This window comes from Mastigoproctus giganteus, chromosome 9, assembly GCF_048544385.1.
Source record: "Mastigoproctus giganteus isolate SK-2022 chromosome 9, ASM4854438v1, whole genome shotgun sequence".
Lineage (NCBI taxonomy): Eukaryota > Metazoa > Arthropoda > Arachnida > Uropygi > Thelyphonidae > Mastigoproctus > Mastigoproctus giganteus.
In genome coordinates, this window is record NC_143583.1 from 98,497,307 (window position 1) to 98,517,276 (window position 19,970).

General features: G+C 38.0%; 1 protein-coding gene across 2 annotated transcripts in view; it reads left to right on the top strand.

The window, feature by feature from the left end:
• Positions 1–19,970, top strand: part of LOC150080583 (uncharacterized) — a 95,356-nt gene that overhangs the window by 56,770 nt on the left and 18,616 nt on the right. For both annotated transcript variants that reach the window (XM_090381451.1, XM_090381452.1), the window contains exon 2: positions 96–1,112. In XM_090381451.1, coding sequence (XP_090237577.1) covers positions 125–1,112 — 988 coding nt within the window. In that variant the 5' untranslated portion in view covers positions 96–124. The remainder of the gene's footprint in view (positions 1–95; positions 1,113–19,970) is intronic.

Below are 19,970 nucleotides of genomic sequence, written 5' to 3' on the forward strand. Positions count from 1 at the left end.
AGGCTAAATACTTGCTTCTTAATTTGCTTAAAATAAGTGGATTATCAAATTTAGTAGAATAAAATTAAATGACTTTTTTTTTTTTTCTATTTCAGGTAAAGTTGCTGTTTCAAATCTCTCCATCATGGGGTTCCTGTCTTCTAGCGCAACGCTAATTCTCGTTTTGACTGTCTTTGCTTCATGTTCTTTAGATTCTCCAGATATCGATATCTGTAACTTATTTGACGTGCCTATGTATTGCACGTGCAACTACGTCAGTCTTTATAAGGAACTGTCTGTCACATGTTTCGTTTTCGGGAACCTGACTCCAACGGACGCTGTCTGGACGGGATTTGCTAGGCTTAACAACTTTGTCGCTTTGACTTTAACTTCTCGATTAACAACGCAGTTATCCTTTGTTCCCACCGAAGTGTTTCAGATATCCCCCGATCTCCGAAGTATAGAAATAAAAGAAGCAAGTCTAGGAGAAATCGACCCCTATACCTTCTCGAACCTCACCAAAGTGATTTCCTTGTCTGTAGAAAGGAGTGAAATCACTAATTTGAAACGCTTCTCTATATATGACCTACCTAATTTGAGGAAGCTCGCGTTAAATGAAAATCTTTTGACAAAGCTTTCTCCAGATACCTTTGTGGATCTGCCACAAGTGGAACAGTTGTACCTGGACAGGAACAACATCAGCCAGATAGAAGGCTGCGCATTCTGCACTCTCCACAATCTTCGTGAACTAGAGCTTTGGGGGAATAGCATAGAGGAAATCTCTAAAGCCACCTTCAGAGGACTGCGGTATGTGTGGAGGCTTGACCTCTACAAGAATCGACTTACCAAGTTAGAAGACAAAGTTTTCCACGCCATGCCACGACTACGCGAATTGGACCTCAAACACAACATGATATCCGAGATTAGTCCTCACGCCTTTGACAATCTAGACAATCTGATGAGCCTCCAGTTGAATCACAATAAACTGAAGATGCTTCCGAGTCATGTGTTCAAAGAAGCTCCGAATCTTATGATGATCGATTTGTCGAACAATGAGCTTATGACGGTTCAGGGAAGTGTTGTGTCCGATTTGAGCCAAATCTTGAAGCAGATGTTTGCGCTCTATTTCAAAGGTAAGTAACAATTTTGGCTTCTTGGGTTTTTAATTAGTAAGCTATCGTAAGAGTTATGCATTAATTAAATATGTTAAATACGTTCTACGTTGTATTTCAATATTTGTAGAAGAATAAGAGAAATTTACCTCAATATGGTACGTAGGACACTTCTGTATGACACTCTCTAGGTCATAGCTTACTCTCCAGGTTATTCTTCTACAAATTAATTAAATAAAATTCACGAATTGAATCCAGATGAAAGTTCCACCTGTTCGCTGAGTGTAGTAATCGAGAGAACACTAAGCGATTTACGCTAATTTTAGGATATAACTCTCGCCATATTAGTAGTGCGATTTTCTCTCTCTTATATACTACTGTTTCAAATTCAGAGATAAATTTGAATAAAATCAACTCCAGGTCAGAAAGCCGTACCAAATAAGTACATTTGAATACGCTATTGTAACGTGGTGCGTAATAAGCCATTAGAAGCAAGAGAATGACATTCGGCAATTGTCAAACGCGTGGCTGGACCCGTGCCATGCAGTCACTGTTTTGATGCTGACCAGCTGGCTGCGTAGTCGTGAAGACTGATTCCATAACTACAGCAGATAAGTTTTTGTTACTTGTGACAGGAGAACGTTCATTTGAAAATCAGACACACGATCCGTGTTATTGTATCGAGATCACACACAGAAATTCGTTTAAGACACTTCCCTATAAGGGACCGTAGCATATTAGAGGATTTGAATGTATCAACTAAGACGTTTCTTTCTTTAAAGTAAACTTATTTCTGAAGAGCTTCCCGAAATAGAAAAACTCTAGAAGATAATTGTATATGGCGAACAAGAGGTGGCCTTGTGGGTGAGTTGGATGCAGTAGGCTTTCCACTTATGAACATTGAACGTGGGCGGGGCTGAATAAATAACGAGTGAATACGCAAATAAAGAATATGATTTTTTTTATCTTGCTGTTACATGTAGCATCTTAAAAAAAAGGCGTCAGAATAAATTTAATAACTCTTAAAATTCAGATACTAAACTGAACTGGAATTTCATTATTTACTGTTAGTTTTAAGGATGGAAACTTATTTTATAAACAGTATTACAGGAGCAGTAGTGATACTCTGAAAAGAAAATTTATAGAGAGGAGAAGTGAAACCTTTATAAAGCCTATCGTTCCTTAGTATTCGAAAGTACAAAGAAAATTATTCATTTTATTTGTGAGGATACAACGAATAAAACTTTTGGAAACAAATACCTGGCAGTTTGTCAGGTATTTTTAAATTTGCTTTCTAAAATGAGTCTGGCTGTTTCTTCTATTGACAATAATCCAACGAACATGGAAAAAGAGGTCATACTAAGGCTGTGAGAAGTTTTTTTATCCAGAAAAATTCAAACTCATCATCAAATACGGGCAGTTTATACATATTACAAATGAATCCTCATGGCCTTTTGGCTGCGATAACTACAAAAACTCAGCCAACCTCATTAGCCTGATACCATTTTAGTGTGGACTTTACGTGGTTGTTAGAACTGCATGTTCAGTTAACTTGCCCAGGCAGTGTGCAGTGATTTACTATAGGCTGTCCAATCAGAGTTGATGAATACGCTTTTTATTCCGGTATTTTATTTTCTGAAGAGACTGTTGATAAGGCTGTCAGGGGAAGCCCTGGACATCGTGCTATGCTCAGGAACGACAGAAATATTGGGCGAAAAAACAAGAAATGCTGAGATTATTCTCTAGATATTGACAAGGAGATATTTCAGCACTGATGTCAACTGATGAGGGCAATCAAGAATAAAAAAAGGAAAAAAAAAGCTTAAAGATCCATCATTTGAATGCTAATCCTGCTAATAACTTGTTCCTACTTCCCGCCAGTGTCACGTTGGTAGAGTTGTTCGGCGAGTTTTTCTTTGCGTACAAAAAAATGAAGAATGACTGAGTTTTTATTCTGTTTGCATTCTCTGGTGATTACTACACAAATTATAGGACGCACGCAGCATTATAATAGGCCTTCTTTGATCAGCGGCTCATCGATTTGACAACCGAATTTAATTCTGTTTAAAAATAAGTTATCATTTAATGAGTGTTTGCCTACATTTTATTTTGTTCCCTTGCACGTAGTTCGTCTCGAACGTTCATTTTATTTTCTTATCTTCGGCTCTTTTCCCCTTTTCTTCTATCGTTTCTTCAATGTTCTATGTGTTATACAGAACATAATATTCACTATTTGAGGGTAACAGTCAGCGGTGAGCTGCCCTCCTTCTAGTCAGTGCTTGTAAACAAATTTTTTGATAAATTCAAATTCGAATTGAAATAATAATTGATAAATAATAATCGAATTGATAAATTCGAATTGAAAACAATGAAAGAGCCACAATTTCTCGATTATCCATCACCATGTAATTCTCCAGGGGGAGAGGATGATAGAGTTTAATTAATTTTAATCCTTCTTAAACCCAGTCCTGTCTATTTCTCGTGTATCATGGTCTAAGTTGCCAATCCACCACAAAAACTAACTTGTATCCGTTCTATCGTGGAATATTGTTCCTGCATCTGGTGTGCTGATCCCAAAACCTCTCTGAAGCTCTTCAGTTATGATTGCTGTTTGCTTGGACCTCACCAAGTTCAAAACGAATCCCGTCAAGACGGGCGGAAAGTTTTATGGACTTTTTTCATACCGTGGCCTAGTTATTAGGTTTCGGCAGAGGCTTGCGTGAATTTTTCCATTAAACTTTGATTTTTAATTCAGAAAATGGACAAACTGATCAAACACAAGCAAATTGATCTCAGTACACACACAATCTACAGACAATATATACGGAGCAATATGGCCTTAGTCGCTGATGCTCCTTAAAAAAAAAAAAAAAAAAAAAAAAAAGGACTTTTATTTCATAACGTGGTTGAGTTCGTCGGTGTCAGGCGCGGGTTTCTGTACACGTAAATCTGATTTAAATAAAAAAATAATAATAAATAAATAAAAATACACGCAGTTTACAGATATAATAGTGCAAAGTCTAAGTCGTTGATGTTCCTAAATTCCAACAACGCCGCTGAACGACTTTATTCCCTTATATACTGACGTTGAGTTTCTGCCTTTTCTTCAGATATTTCCTTTTTTTGAATTAGCAAATTTCAAATTATTATTTTAACGCACGCGAACTCGTCGCTTATATCTGTATGTTTTGCCTCTGTCTGTATTAATCTCTTTTCGCGAAGCTATATGGTGTGTGAGCTGAAAAATCTGGATAACTCGCAGGAAAAATCCTTCTCTGCTTGAGATTTTCTAACTCTTGACTGAAGAGGACTTTAGAAATTTCTCTACCTCTTAACGAGAATCGAATCCATACTTCTCCAAACGAATGGCAGACCGCAATGTATTGTGCCAGCACTAAATTGTGACAGAGGATTGCTTTGAATTAGCGTCTGTAATTCCATCTATTTTTTTCAAATAAGTTCAAAGACGTGTCAGGTAGTGGAACGCATCTATTCACAGTTCAACTTCATACTCGCCGAATTAACTTTCGTATTCTCATTCATCCTTTCTGTTCTTTGGAACAACTTTCCAACTTTCCTAGAAATTTAAGTCCAGCTTCAACAAGTATCTTGTCTTCTTAATCCTCAGTGGACACACGGTATTAGAATACGTTAGGTCTAATAACCTTTCGTGTTTGGGGTTACTATAAAAATATTCGTCGGCTTCACTTTATCTTTGTACATCGTTATGCTTGTTTCTGCTTACAGTTCCTTTTATATGATTACAAGCAACACCAAAGCCTAGTAATCAACTAATTAAGGAAGAGGCGGAATAGCTGTGAAGAACGAATCAGCTAATAATGATCTAATGGTATCTTACCCTTGACATTACGTTTCCGCGATATCGCCCACGGAATGTGCGCTCTTTTTGTGCAACGGTTCCCTGTCGCCTCAAAGGCCTTCCCCTCTACGAGAGAGGATAGCAAAGAATGTAGTGTTGCAATGAGGTCCAGTTTCCTTTTTTTACTATAATAGCGCTTACAGTTCATCACAATTACTGATGGAGCAGAGATGTTAGCTAAGACAATCGTAAACAGTACACTTAAAATAATTAACCCCACGTGGGTTAAGGCCACACATGGACGTATATAAACTGTCCCTTGTTGGAAGGAGTATAATTTAGCGATTTTCTCTCGGACGAAGGCCAGAGGCTCTGACGGATCTTTCTTCTATTTCCTGTGGCCACCAACGATGTGGAGTGGCATTTATACTTTTTGCCTTTATTGCCCCCTTACTTTTTATGATTTTATTTTTTTTACGAGGGACGTACGTTGTCCAGACGGTTTTTATTTTCTCCAGTGTGAAATACTTATTGTAACCAGTTTTGTAATGAGTTTTCGGAGAGTCTTTATCAACAGCTCCATCCCACACCCATTCAACCTTCGACGGAGTATTCCTCAGGTAACTACTGAAGAGGAGTTTCCTGCACCTTATTAAGTATCGTAATTGAGGTGACGCGACCTTATAAAAAAGGAAGCAACAAGGCACACATTGAGCTGCCTGTTTGTTAATTGTTATTTGAAACTTAATTCCATTTATTATTTGCCTGTTTAATTTCTGACGCCCTTTCCCACTACGTTAATAATTTGAGACGTTAATCATTGTCCCTCACGTCAATGTCACATCCGAATTGCTCTAATTGGTTTCGCTTTCTTTCCGACTAGTAATATTATTCGGAGATTGTGTAGCATAATTAAACAGTTTTTTTTTTTCATCGTGGGTTTAACAATTTCCTAACTAATTTTTAACAGTTAGTTCCCATAAACTTTTATTTTAAATTAGTTTATTATATGTAAACTTTTTTAAATAAAAGTTTATGGGAACTAAGCATCCATAGCAATTTTTACTTCTAGAAATGGTTCTTCCCCTTGATTTAGGCAATTCTGCCATCTTTCGGCTAACTTCCGATTGTGTGATTCCTGGCATTTATATGGATGGAAACAAGAGATTTAAACGATTAATATTTCCGTTTTGACGTATTTCCGGCTGTGCATTATCATTCAATAACTTGCAGTAGTAATTCTCATTTATAATCTTCAGCCATTTAAGAAAATTAAATCATGTGACACCTATTTTCATCCCGGAAAACGCTATGAGCACCATCGCCATACTTGCTTTGAGTATGGTAAAATTTTTAAAAATGTTAAATAGGCTAATAAGCAGCAATAAACGTTCCTATTCATATTTGAATCACTCTTATATTAATCACATATGCATCTCATCTGACTGAAGTTCAGTGTACTGTATACGTAAGTGTAATTATTATATGCTGTTAAGGCTGTTAGGAGAATGACTTTTAATAATAGCATACAATTATTCAAGGTAAATTTTGGTTTAATCCTTTCCTTTCCAAAGTACTGTACTTTCTTCTGAACTCTATGATTATGGCGCGCTGGAAGCCATTTTTGGCGATCTCAATAGCTCCTCATGGATACCTCGGTGGTCTTCAAGCGGTGCCCACGCTGCTTCTGTTTGTTTTTTTCCTTGTTTTTTACACGATCTTTATACACCAGCTAGATGTTCATTTGAGCCACTGTGGTGTACGGATACACGGAATTCAGCGTGTGCAGATTCAAGAATGTTTTTATGATCAAGACTGGCATCTATATCTATAAATTGCACATATCAGACAGTTGCCTACCAGTTAATTGTTCGTTTTCACATAGAATAACAGTGGATGTTTACTTCTGTTTTAACAAACTCTTGAAACCCAGACCCTCCTCAACTTTTTTAAACCAGACTAACCTCAACTTTTTTAAAAGCTCGTTGATTTCAACGAAAACAAGAATAACTCGCCATTTTGTCTGCACATGTGAGAAGTTGGTGCTGGATGTACTGAGTCATGGTTAACACTGAAAACAACTGGCAGTAAGAGTTCTTCAAAATAGTCTAAGTAATTTATGGTAGCGAAACTGCTCCATGGTAAAGCATATAAAAAATAAGGTTGTATAACGATCTAAGCTTCATAGTGAGCTGATATTAGATCAGAGATTTTCTTTGATTTGGGCAGATATGTTGTCCTTTGTTGGTATTTTATATAGATCTTATCCAAGATTTTGGCCATTAATACCGGTATTTACGTTGATACATTTAAATAGCCTACCCCAGATATGTATAATCATTAAAACGACGTTCATTTAATATGTGTATATTTGTGCACGAAGGGAATTTTTGAATTCCTTTTAATTTAATGCCAAGAACAATCTTATAGTCGGTGTGTCGAATTAGTCAGCCGGAACGAGGTGGATTTTAAGTTAGCGCCATTTTTATGACGAACAGGTCCCCCGCTACATCATCGATGAGTTTGTCATTTGTCTGTCATTGCAATCCAGCCTGCTTAGAGTTGTTAAGCAAAAACAGTATGCCATGTACGAATACTATCTTTCCATCCGACAGGTGCCCACCCAACAGTTGGCCTCTGACAGCTAATTTACTCAGCCATGATTGATGCTGGTTTGTGTTTGGGACTGCAAGGTTTTTCTTACCAGTGATTGACCAACTTTGATATAACAGAATTACGTGACCTGCATCGATTATGTATTCCTCCGTAAATGTAGCGTGTTTCTGTCTGCCATTACAGGCATCTAATATCAGTACTTGTCTTTATCGGGGTTCAGACGACATCTGCTATCTTCTCTGCTATGGGAGAATCTTCCTACGTAGAGATATCATGATCGAGATTGCCACCTGTCATCACAATAACGCATGTACAAGTCTGTCACGCCTGACACACAGCAAATGGGTTATGATGAATTCGAAGGTTAGCAAAAGTTGTGCTTTCTCTTAAAGTATGTTTGGATGGAGGGGAGGAAGGGAAGTTCATTAAAATGTTTCGCATGAAGACACCTGAAACTTGAAATGCTCGACTTTACGCCCATAATTTTTGGAAACTCATTTTTTTTTCTATTAAAAACAGTTCCATTATTCATATGCAGACTCCCACTTGGGAATATAAAAGAGTGAATAGAAGGCCTCGTCCTGAATGTGCAATGCAATACTATCCAGTTGTTTACTATGTCAAAGGATATAAGCAGAATTTCACCAGTCAGCCATCAAACATAAACTAAATTTGGTAACAAACTGAAATACACTTAGGTAATTTTTCCATCCCCACAGCACCTCCTACATTCAGTAACTTCAAAATCTAAAGCATAATGTGATGGCCTCATGCTCTAATTATGCTAAATGGTTTTTTAGCGCGCATTAAATCTTTTCATAAAGCCGGACTATCCCGATAAAAAAAAGAGAATAATTGTAAAAAAATAATGGTGTTATTTCGTAAGCCTTTATTATTTAAAATATTTTAAATAAACAAATTCATCTTATAATTATAGCTTAAAAAGTTTCTATTTACTATACTACGATAAATTCTGATAATAAGAGCTTCTTTAATAAAACTCACCTCATGAAATGGGTAACTTGCATCAGCTCTTCTAATTGTTCACCCTCACACAAAAAAATTGATTATCATAGCTCTGTGGTTGGTGGTGCACTTCGAAATTCTCATGAGGGAGAAGATCCTTCATGATGCTACTCCATGGACTGTTATTTGGTCTCTGGACTAGGGCTGGATGGCACATTTTTGACCTGGCGGCGCCAACAGTTTTGGGCGCATATGAATCACTTATGTCATGGATATTAGTCGCTGATCCAAATTTGCTTTTATATCTCACGGCAATAACCGTCCAGCTGACTGGAGCAGTCCGTCCCTGGTCTGGACCGCAGAATCTCACGTTCATCTCTGGTCACTATTTTTGGCTAACAAAATTTCTTCGAATTCTGGGAAATTTCCACAATCACTGTCTTTATACAATCTGTCCCATCCATCTTTTGTCACTGTTTTGTTTTTCAAAAGTTTATAAAATTATTTAGCACTTTAAATATAGCTAAGTTAGAGTTATTAATCGCGATTTTGAAATTACTGTGTTTGAAGCGTATACAGTATTTTTATTGCATATGTAACTTTTTGAAGATCTTTTGAAGCTCTTGTAGATCATTTTATGCAGATCTCAGGTTAATTAAGCTTGGCTTCGCTCTACTTTAAACAGATCATTCGTATATTTAATGGAGAACTGATCGATGAATGTCCAGCTTAGTTGACTTACTTAATTGTTTGGTTTTATTTGGAAACTGGTGTTAAAATACATCGAGAGAAAGAGATGAACTTTGAATAACGGAAGTGTGTGTACAGTTAAGAGAATCATGCTTAATCATGATAATTATCGCGTGAATACACGCCAGAGGTAGAAGTGTGTAATGGAATTCTAGAATATCTCTTAATATTCTCACTTCCTCATAACATCGTGACTTCAATCCATTAGAAAAAGCGAATAGCAGTTTTCCGTGTTATGTGCTATTTAAGTTGTTTATGATGTGGTACTGCAGAATGAATTGTCAATGCTAAACACATATTGTGCAATTGCAAGCTCGCTTCCTTCTCGAGGTCTTATGGAGTCGCTTGAACAGAAAAGGGTATTATAAGCCTTTAAGATTGCCATGTTCTAACGAGACAGACTTAAAGGAACCGAAGTGAACTGTGAAGTTTCACTTCAAAAAAGGCCTCGTGGGACTTAAAAAAGGCGACAAATCCGCTCTGTCTAGACGAAGGAAAATAAGCCGGACATGATAGAACGAAGGTGTTTTTTTGTGCTTGAGAAATAGCGTTGTCGTGGGAAAGTAATCTTTGCTATTAGTTGCCAGCTGTCATCCGTGATCTTCTTTTGTTGCCATTACAGGTTATCAAGAGTATCACAGAATCTTAAGCTAGAATTGACAGAGAAAAACATCTCTGCATACTTGTTTTTATCGATGTCTTTGCAGGTTTGGCGGCTTAATAGGCAAAAAATAAAATAATCAAAGCACAAATAGTCGGAAAATTATCTCTAGATTAACCCGCGGGCTCTATAGAGGCAGTTCATTATCAGGCGAAACCTCCCAGGTGTGCAAGTCTTATTGGAGGATTGGTAGGGGATAGTCGGGGGCATCGTGTGTCATATTAAAGTGGAGTGCAATTTACTAGTACTTCAAATACCAGCCGTCGAACGAGCACGATGGCGAGGTGTCCTTTTGTTGTTAATAATGTAACGGTACATTGGAGCATGGCGTGTTGGATTCATCTCAGGAAGCACAATTTGAGGATTCTCTGTTGAACTTGGATGGAAGGTTGTATCTTTAATGAGAACTTTGTTAAACGATCTGATAAGATGAAGATGGATTGGGTTGTTATTTGTGAAGAATATTTGTTCCGCTCTTTGGAAAAAGAATCGCTACTTATGCACACGTTGTGCAAAGTTCCCTTTTAATAAGAAGTATCGCTTCTTTGTTTCTTTTATGAACAAATGGAGTTTGAAAGTAGGAGGTGCTGTGCTTAAGGTTTGTTTCGTAGAAAGATAACTCCTAACCGGAGAATAGGCCTGATGCAGATGCATTTTGTTTATACATTAATATACGATTATAAATATATATTTTTAAATAAAAAAATGTTACAAGATTAACATTTTGTTTTTCAACTTTTTTTTGTCATGTTTCTTTTGTTAATGTTTTTCCCCCCACTTTTTCTCGTTAATAACATGGTATATGATAATGGTGTTTTCACCGATAAGATATACATTACTTTCAAATCGTGCTCTACTCCTCCCATGGCAAATGGATTTCGATAAAGCCAACACTTTAATAGCGGGGACTACGTTATCAATACCATAATGTACCAATTCAGCATGATGTCTTATAATTTCTGTAAAATTGTACGCTTTTTTCGGTGGTTGCTTTAATCTTGTATAGACAAAAAAACAAATTGCTTGTCTGGAAACATGCCAGGTTTCATAACAGGCGGTGTTAGTTTTAACAGTCTCTTGTAAGGGGTTGTCAGACGAAGGCCAACTCTTCACTTTGTCACGTAATGTTGCTAAAGGACTGGATAGCCAACAGAGTCTCTCATAGGATGACTGTAATGAGCAAGTTTTCTTGAAACAAATCAAAGAATCGTGTCTTAAATATTCCTTGTTTCTTCTCCAGTGTCATCAGCGTGTCTGTTATAGAGATTATAACGAATGGTGTTGAGGTTAATAGGGGTCAGGGCTTTCTATTTAATGCTCTTCTCGAAGGCTTAGGAAAACTCTAATATAGACAAGTTGCGGATTGGCTTTCTTAACAGAATACGCACAGCTTTTTACTAAAATCGAGTTTTCTAATTAAGATGGATTTGTAAAGTACGCTATTGGAAGTTTGGATTACGCTTACAATTCCAGAGGAGAATTTGAAAGGAGCTGTTTGTTCTTTGCTTTTATTGATACATAAATAATCTGTACAATATGGGGACGACCAGATCTACATGAATTCAAAAATACTAATAGAATATTTTGAATGGAATGATATAATAAATGAAATTTAAAATAACCGAGGCGAGTTAATCGGTTCGGTTATTGAAGAAATTTGGAGAATACTTTTGAGTATACTTCGAATTTCACTCGGTCCTATTGCTTATTCTGATGAAATTTTTATGGTAATCAACCGGATTGGAATTCTGTCGAGATGAAAGGAATTTTTTTGCTCTTTTCACATCAATTTAGTAAGGCTGATGTCAGAAAGTAGTTGTATGGTGTTTTTTCCCCCTTGGAAACTTTCGGGTGTTGTTATCCCGAAAAAAAGGCAAATTGATCATAGAATACATGAAATTTAACACAAACTTTATACTATGATAGAGTTGTTGTTGTTGTACGGTTTTAGGAGTATCAGCGACTAAGGCCGTATTGCCCCGTATGTACCGTCTATAAATTGCGCGTGTTCTGTGGTAGATTTTGTGTTTTTCTGGACGAAAAACTATGCCACCCTCGCCTGAAACCGACTACTCAGCCACGTTGTGAAAAGGGCCCATAAAAATTCCTCTCGTCATTGATAGGACTCGAACTCGGGTCTTTTCCACCCGGTGTGGGGAGGACCGCAATTCTAACAAATATGCTACCCACGACGGTCTATGATAAAGCGCGAAAGCGAAGATCTATATTAGGGACCGAAATTACCCTTCCTTCTCTGAAAAAAAAAATAAAATAATAAAATAAAATATAAGTAGTATAATCTAACCATCCACTGCTAGGATTATTAATATCGAAAGAAGGAAGCTTCCCATTCTGGAAAATCTCTGCTCAAGATCAATGGAGTTTCGCGTCAACCAATACAATTCCTTTCCATAGAAGAGAACATAAAATATAAAGTCGTAGCAGACGACAGTTTTACAGACATTATATTGCTAAAGCCAAGCGATTAGTTGCCGTGACAGCTTCAGAACAGAGTTAATAGAGGCAAGAGTAAACTCAACTATTGATATAAAAAATAATGTGGAAAGGGGGAGAAACGGTGTTGAGTTGCTGATGGTCATTAAAAATGTAGAAGGAATGCTACAAAGGATTTACATTTTTTATAAAATTAAGAGAATCTGCGCAGGATTTACAAGCGGTTATCCGTAGAGTTAAATGTGTGAAGAGAAAGGAAACATGACCGAAAACTTTGGAGAAGTTATAAGAAAATGAACAACAACCCATTGAGTTGCTAAAGATTTTGATTTATGGAAGAAGATATATACGTTAGATTACTTAAATCTTGGAATCTTTAATCGTAAAGGGAGGTGCCAGGATTCCTTTTGGCGCATTAATTACAATTGGTATAGTTATTTAACTAGAAGGTTGCTGAAGACCCGGGAAACCTTATTTACGCACCAGACATGTCCACATGTCCATCCCGTTTGAGGCTGCCGTAGCCGAGTGGTCAAGCGCGGGTGCATAAGTACACGTGCCTTGAGTGACCCGGGTTCAAGCCCGTGACTGCTGAATACGGTACTGTTTCTTGTATTCTCTCGACCGTGTAGTCGCCCCGGAGTATAAACAGAAAATTTATTTATTATTTATTTTCATTTTAAGTATCAATGTGCAGGAGGTATTTGATTTTCTCATTTGAACAAGAGAAACATAACGAAAGTATCTGGAACCTGAAATAATACTTTTTTTAAAAGGAAACATCCCGTACAAAACCAGGGAAAACTCATTCGGTCAGTCTGACAGAATGCGAGAAGTCCAAACTGTAATAACAAAAATGCAGAAGAAATTAACATATATTGCGACACGGTCTATAGGAAATAGATTCCTGATTTTCAGGATGGCGGTGCCACAACTTAATTCCAGAATTCCTTCATCATCATCATCGCCACAAGTCGTGGGAGATGGTAAAATATTCTTCACCTTCAACCAAATTACTAATTTTGGACAAATTGTTTGACATAATCGTCAAGGCAACAAAGACAAAGAATCCATAGTATATCTCTAAATTGCATTTATTCTGCAATTAGTGCTTCTCAAGTGAAAACAAAACAAACAAAAAACTCCTTATATTAAATGTGAAAGTAATTGACCATCGGGCATTTTACAAACTGGTGGAACACCGGCGTACCTACCGCGCATTCACGGTGGCCGCTTTCTCCAATTAATCTGTCGGAAGCATTGTCGGACGTCCATCTACTTGATCTAACTGTTGATTGTTTAATCTTTGAATGAACCCTCATTGTCCAGAACATAGTTCGTATTTGTGGCTTCAGAGTACACCGCACACCTGCCTGGGGATAGTTTACAGCTACGTACCCTCTCGGAGCGGTCACAATTTCTGATGTCTACTGGTAACCCGATTTCGCAACGGAAACCTCCCTCTAATGATATCTAGTTTCCACCCAGAGGTCACATTCCGTTCATTGTGTATATCCTGCATCTCGGATGTCAATGCCAGGAGGAAATTTTTACCCACCGAAACCGCCGTGCCTGCACTTTGTTTGAATGTGACGTTTTCTGGCAAGTGCGCCATTGGAAACTGGAGCTACTAGAAGCATTTCGCACAGTTGCACCGCGGCAGAAAGCTTTCTTTTGGAATCTCCACCTTTGACAGCAGAGACGTTAATAAGAGGAAGAAGCTTTTCTGCGGAACATTCCTATAAATAGTTTCAATTTTATGCTTAAATTTCTCTGAATTGTGCTGTCGAAAAACTCTAAACGTTTTAAACTACAAAATAAAAAAAATCTGGACCAGTGAAAAGAAGAGAGAGGGATATAGAAATAGCCTGATAGAAAGATATATAGCGTGTACCGCCCTATTTTTTAACAACCACTTTATGGATGGTGAAAACGCGGAAGTACATTACGTGAAAAATAAAAAGAGCTCGTAAATTTCAAAAGCTCTTCTTAAAATTTGTTTTAAGAACTTCCCCAAAGAACTATATTAGAGCACTGTGACATTTAAACCAGTTCGTACAGTTAAGAAAGACAATTCATTCGGAACAACCTTGAGCAACATCCAACGGTCTGAAAACACGTTCTGGTGTATTTAAGTTTAATGCCGCCAAAGGTGTGCGTCTGTCACCGAATATTCTTCCGAATGTGGCTCGAATTCGCTACTTCTGTTCAGGAAATTTTACATCTACGAGAAGTACTTAAATTTATTTCAGAAGCTTACCGTGCATCTGCTAAATCAGCTGGAAGTCCCCCCTCGTTCATAGACGTTGGGGTGGGAACGTCCCATTTAGAAAAGCACGTTTATTTCATACTTTCTTCTCTCCATCTTTCGATTCTGATGGTGCCTCAAAGAAAGAACGAAGTAATGGAAGAGCGAATTTTGGTAGTTTTAATGGAAAGCGAAATGAGCCCTTCGATCCTGTCCAAGGAAATATAGTCGCAGTTGTATATACTCAGCTGTAGTTATACTTTTGCAGCTCATTGCAGTTCTTACGAGTAGTTCTAAGATGGACAGAGAGACTTTGTTTATACATCTTTTACATCTGTCGACGATGAATAAACAAAGCTTTAGTAATCTTTCACGGTAAAGAATGGTTAATTTTGTAATGTCCTTGGATTCGTGTTAGAGTACTTTCTACTGTAAGTCATTAGGGACAACGTTAGTTCGCTGTTGTTGAACAGGACTTTATGAACAACACATTGTTCCTACTTTGTATCTTTCAGGATTACTCGCTAAATCAGTTTTTCAAAGACTGCGAATTAATACAGGTTGAAAATTATAGGGAGGAATATACCGCAATTAGTTTGTTGTTCTATCGCCAAGACGACCTTAATGAGTGTATGTAATGGATGTATTCTGATAACTGCGCTTTACGGATGGTTGGTTATTAACAAAGGTTACAGAGCTAAAGACGATAGTCCATTTATCATGAATTACGGCGTCAAGGCATTATTTGTTTCCATCTGAGCAACGAAAATTATTTGATAATTTCTAAGATATACAAGTTACTGCGCTGCCATCTGGCAACGGAAGCGCAAAGACAAATTGGCAGAAAGTTAAATTTAGAAAACATCTCCACGTTTATGGAAATTGTCCTTAGACTCATCTGTCGTCACCTGTTTCTCTGAGCAGAATAAACACGTGCCAGACGAAAACGCCATTAGTGTGTAGGAGGCGTTGTAAGAAAGTTGGCGACTTTACGAACTTTGCTACCTAAAAGGAATCTTTTTTTCCCCTCGTTATTATAACACACGGATGTTCTGCACTTCCGCTCTCAAGGTCAAGTGACAGATAACGGAGACCAAAAAAAAGTGTGTTTGTGTGCTCTTGCGGGGAAAAGGGAAACCTGAGAAACCAGTTTACAGACCCTTTCACCGAATGTCTGCGGTGCATAGTAAAGGGGTGAAACAAAGTCACGCGGATTTCCCGCTCTTTGAAGTCTTCTTTCCCGAGCTACGAAACTTGATAAATTAATTGTTAGTCCCAGATGATTAATGGAAGGGGCTGATGGAGCTGAATGAATAATGAAGTATTCGTTCACATATCGCTAGTGGTTCCTGCTCCGTGACACACTTTTACCCTCGACACTGCATTCCATCCCTTCACTTGTCCTCCCTGTCATATAAAAGGGACTGTTTACCATCCGGTATTGTTGCTGAACATCTGTATGGATTTAGAATATTGTCTTAAAAATTGTAAATATTTCTACTTGGATGAATGGACCTTCCGGGACATTAATTACAGTTTTAATTCCACGGATAGGGAAGGTCATGCAATACTTTGATTTGCTTTTTTTTTGCGACAACGAGTGGAATTCCGTAAATGATTTAAAGGCAGTTGGTTGAGGAGATATGCCACTCCTCCTAAGGAACAGATGATTCATACGCAACATACCTATAATCAACGGAATGGAAGCTTTAATCCTCATTTTAAAACCCCTCTGAGTATTTGTCGTTTAGGTATTCGTCGAATTGTTGCACTCTTTTCGAGAAATGAGTTTAATAACGGTGATTTTGCGCCGATGCCAATGCTGGAAACGAATAAGACGACGATAAAGCGTCTTTCGTTTTCGTGCGATGGTGGAAATTCAGGAGCAAACAGAGCGCACGCTATCAGCGCATTTGCTCAAAGCGTGTAATTAGGCAAGGACTCCTTCGGACAGACAACGTTAACCTTTAATGGCTTTAAGTGGCTCCACGCGTTCGCACACGATAGGGGTGGGCTCTAAATGACCCTAGAGAGGTGTGTACTACGAATGCAGGTTACTTCGTGGAGTTTAGGAGGTCATGCTCGTAAAAGGTTTATTCGGCAGGGAAAGGCGACATTCACGTGCAAAGAAAACTGACTGCTACTGGAAAAATTGAGAGGAAAGTGAACTTTCCCAAGGTGTTCTTAGCCATTTTAAATATCCTGTTGGCACACATTCATCAAATGGATTATTTTGGACGTCGCGTGTGGAGAAGTAATAGACAACTGGTCGCCCGCGGACCAGATCCGGTCCCAAAGAAAGCAATTTTATGAGCCCATGAAGGCTTTCAAGGGTGTGTGTTTCTTCTCGAGGCACTTATTTTGAATTTTGATAAAATTAGGCCATCGTTGGCTATCTTAATAACTCTAAAATAAACGGCAGCGTTCAACTTTATTAAATGATGAAAATAGTTTAGTTTTGGTTTATTTTATCGTTGAAAAATATTCCTTGCTGCGAGATCATGCGTTGAAAATGTGCCCCATATTAGGGAACACCGCCATTTTTGAGTACAGTTCCTCAGCAGTGAAAAGTGCCATCAACTAACGAACAAATGAAATACTGTACGAGGTTTTACATAAAGTCTCTTTATTGTAAACCTTACTGTTATTGCTGGAAATCATTTTTCCTAAAGTCCTTTCAGTAATCCCCACCTCGCTCGTTACTCTGAAACACAAACGGATCCCTTTATTACTATATCAAAGGAATTGTCCGCTTTGAATTTGTTGCTCAAAATAAACCGTCAACCGATCATTCTACTTTTAAGGATTCCACTTTCTTCCCTAACAACTTCCGTTTGCTTCGACCTTTAACAAAACAAGATGTAATGGTCGTTTCTCGAATAACAAATGCTGGTATTCAGTACATTCGAATAAAGTTCGGTCTATCTTGGTTGCTCTCCTCAATCACGCTAATAATTAAATGGAAAATTTAATTTATCATAATGAAATCTTCTGAATACCATGCTTTGAGGTTAATTATTTCTACTAATAGCAGAATAATTTGTTTTAGCCAGAAATAAAATTTTAACTCATTTTTATAAAATAAGAAATACATTTCGCCAATCATTATCAAGAAAGGATTTGTTTTAATGTTAAACTGCGACAGTCTTTTGTATATATTCCTAAGGTTAATAATCCAATTCCATTTTACTGAGCGGCATATCTTCAGCGGCTTTAAGTGGCTCCAATATCACACTATCCAACATCCAATGTATAAGTACTCAAATTACTTCTCCGCTTCTGATTGAATTCTCTAAACGATTTAGGCTAGGGCTCATGCGTAAAGCCGACCGGGCTAGCCGGGTGGGTAAAGTGCCTGTCTGGCAACCCAAAGGTCGCGGGTTCGAATCCCGCCTCGGGCTTGGATCAAAGTACTGCAAAAACCTTGGGAGGTGCACTATGGCCACAGAAACCGATGCGCCAACAACTACCAAAAAAAAAAAAAAAAAAAAAAACATGCATCAAAATGTTCTTTGAGGCTGTCTGGAGAGCAATGCAAGAATTCACCAGTATTTACCATCCTGGCCTCATAACGCGGTATGTACTGAGATGTGTCTTCCCGGTTGCACTCTAAGCATCTGTTTTTTGGTCCTCTGCATCGTCTACTCAGCTCAAGAACTTCCTTAGTATACAATACTGGATCCTAAGGTGGCTAAAGTGGACACTCAGAAAACCTTTCACAGTGTCAAGAAGCATCCTATATACCACCTTTAACTGGACTCCCCCCGGGAATTAACCATAATCATTTGATTGAAAGAGCTGTAAATCATAACTTCTTAAATGATACTGCAGCGAATAAATCCAAGATAGTGGTATAGTCAAAATTTTATATCTTCATTTGGTTATTCAGGGCCTGATGTAAGTCGGCGCTCAGGTGTGCAGGGCCAGATATAAAATAACACTGCGGAGATGGTGATTACAGTATACTGCGAGCGTTCAAATGGGTACAGCGCATTGCCCCTCCTCCACATTCGTGTTTTGCCGGTCGTATTTTGAATCCACTCAACTATTTTTTGAGCCCGCTACTTAAGAAATAAGAAATAACACTATGCGTTCCCTTTCTCACCATGTGTGTATGCACATTTTTGGATAAGATGCAAGGTCTTACAACTCCAAAATAACAAATACACTTGCTGGGGTCAAACTGAAAACAGTAGAGGAAGAAAAGGATCTGGGAATTACGATACTGATAGATATGAAATTTCCCGAGCAGAGTAAACAGGCGGTAGAAAAGCCCCTGGTGTCCTATCGATGCTTTATCGAACAATATCCTGTAGAGATGGGAGATCATAATCCCACTGTACAAGGCAATTGTAAGATCGCATTCGGAATACTCTGTCCAGGTATGGAGACCGCATCTGAAAAAAGACATTAAGCTTCTTGAAAGGGTCCAAAGAAGAGAAACTTGCATGGTGAGATCGGCAAGGAAAGACTCCGTATATGTGGGCTACAGAGCTTTGGAACCAGGCACCTTAGAGGAGATCTGATGGAGGTTTATAAGGCTCTCAGAGGGGTTAGCAAAATTAATGAAGGTGGAATTTTCACTGTTATAAAGAATTACAGAACTAGGGGCCATAAATTCATACAGGGGGAGAGGTCTAGACTAGATTGTACGAAGTTTTCTTTTAGCCAGAGAGTCGTTGATTGCTGAACCAAGTTGTCTTCGGGAGTAGTTGAGGCTGATAGTCTGAATAAATTCAAAGGTCAACTGGAGAGTTATCTACTTGAGGAGGGAAGTGCATAATTTGTATTTTTGCTCTATATGGCTAATACTGATACTAAAAAAATTCTACAAGAAGACAGAGAGAGAGAGAGAGAGAGAGAGAGAGAGAGAGAGAGAGAGAGAGAGAAAGGACAATTTTTAAACGATGGACAGCAAAAATAAAAGGAGCTCTTAAAATATAAAGTCGGACCAATGGAAATTTGGAAATTTCTTTCTATACATTAAAATAATTTCCCTACTAATGATATTTATCCAGCCAATGGGAGAAGAGAGATGCGGGTTACATGGTAAAACGTAACAAATACAAAAATACGTAATAGAAGTTATTTTACTGTGGTAAAACAAGCTTCTTTTGAGAGTTTAAGATTCTATATAATATCGATGTAGATACACCACCAAACACAATTCGTAAAGAAAAACTACAATCGTAGTGTGAAAGGCATCCACCGATGAAAAGCCAACTAGCTTCGAAACGGTGCCCTCTGGGTGATTGTGCCCACCGAGGATAAGTGACAATAGTCTTCTCAATTAGTGAAGCGTTACTTATTCGATGTAGCGCAATACATGGTAACTCGTTGTGAAGGATGAGCACAATATGAGAT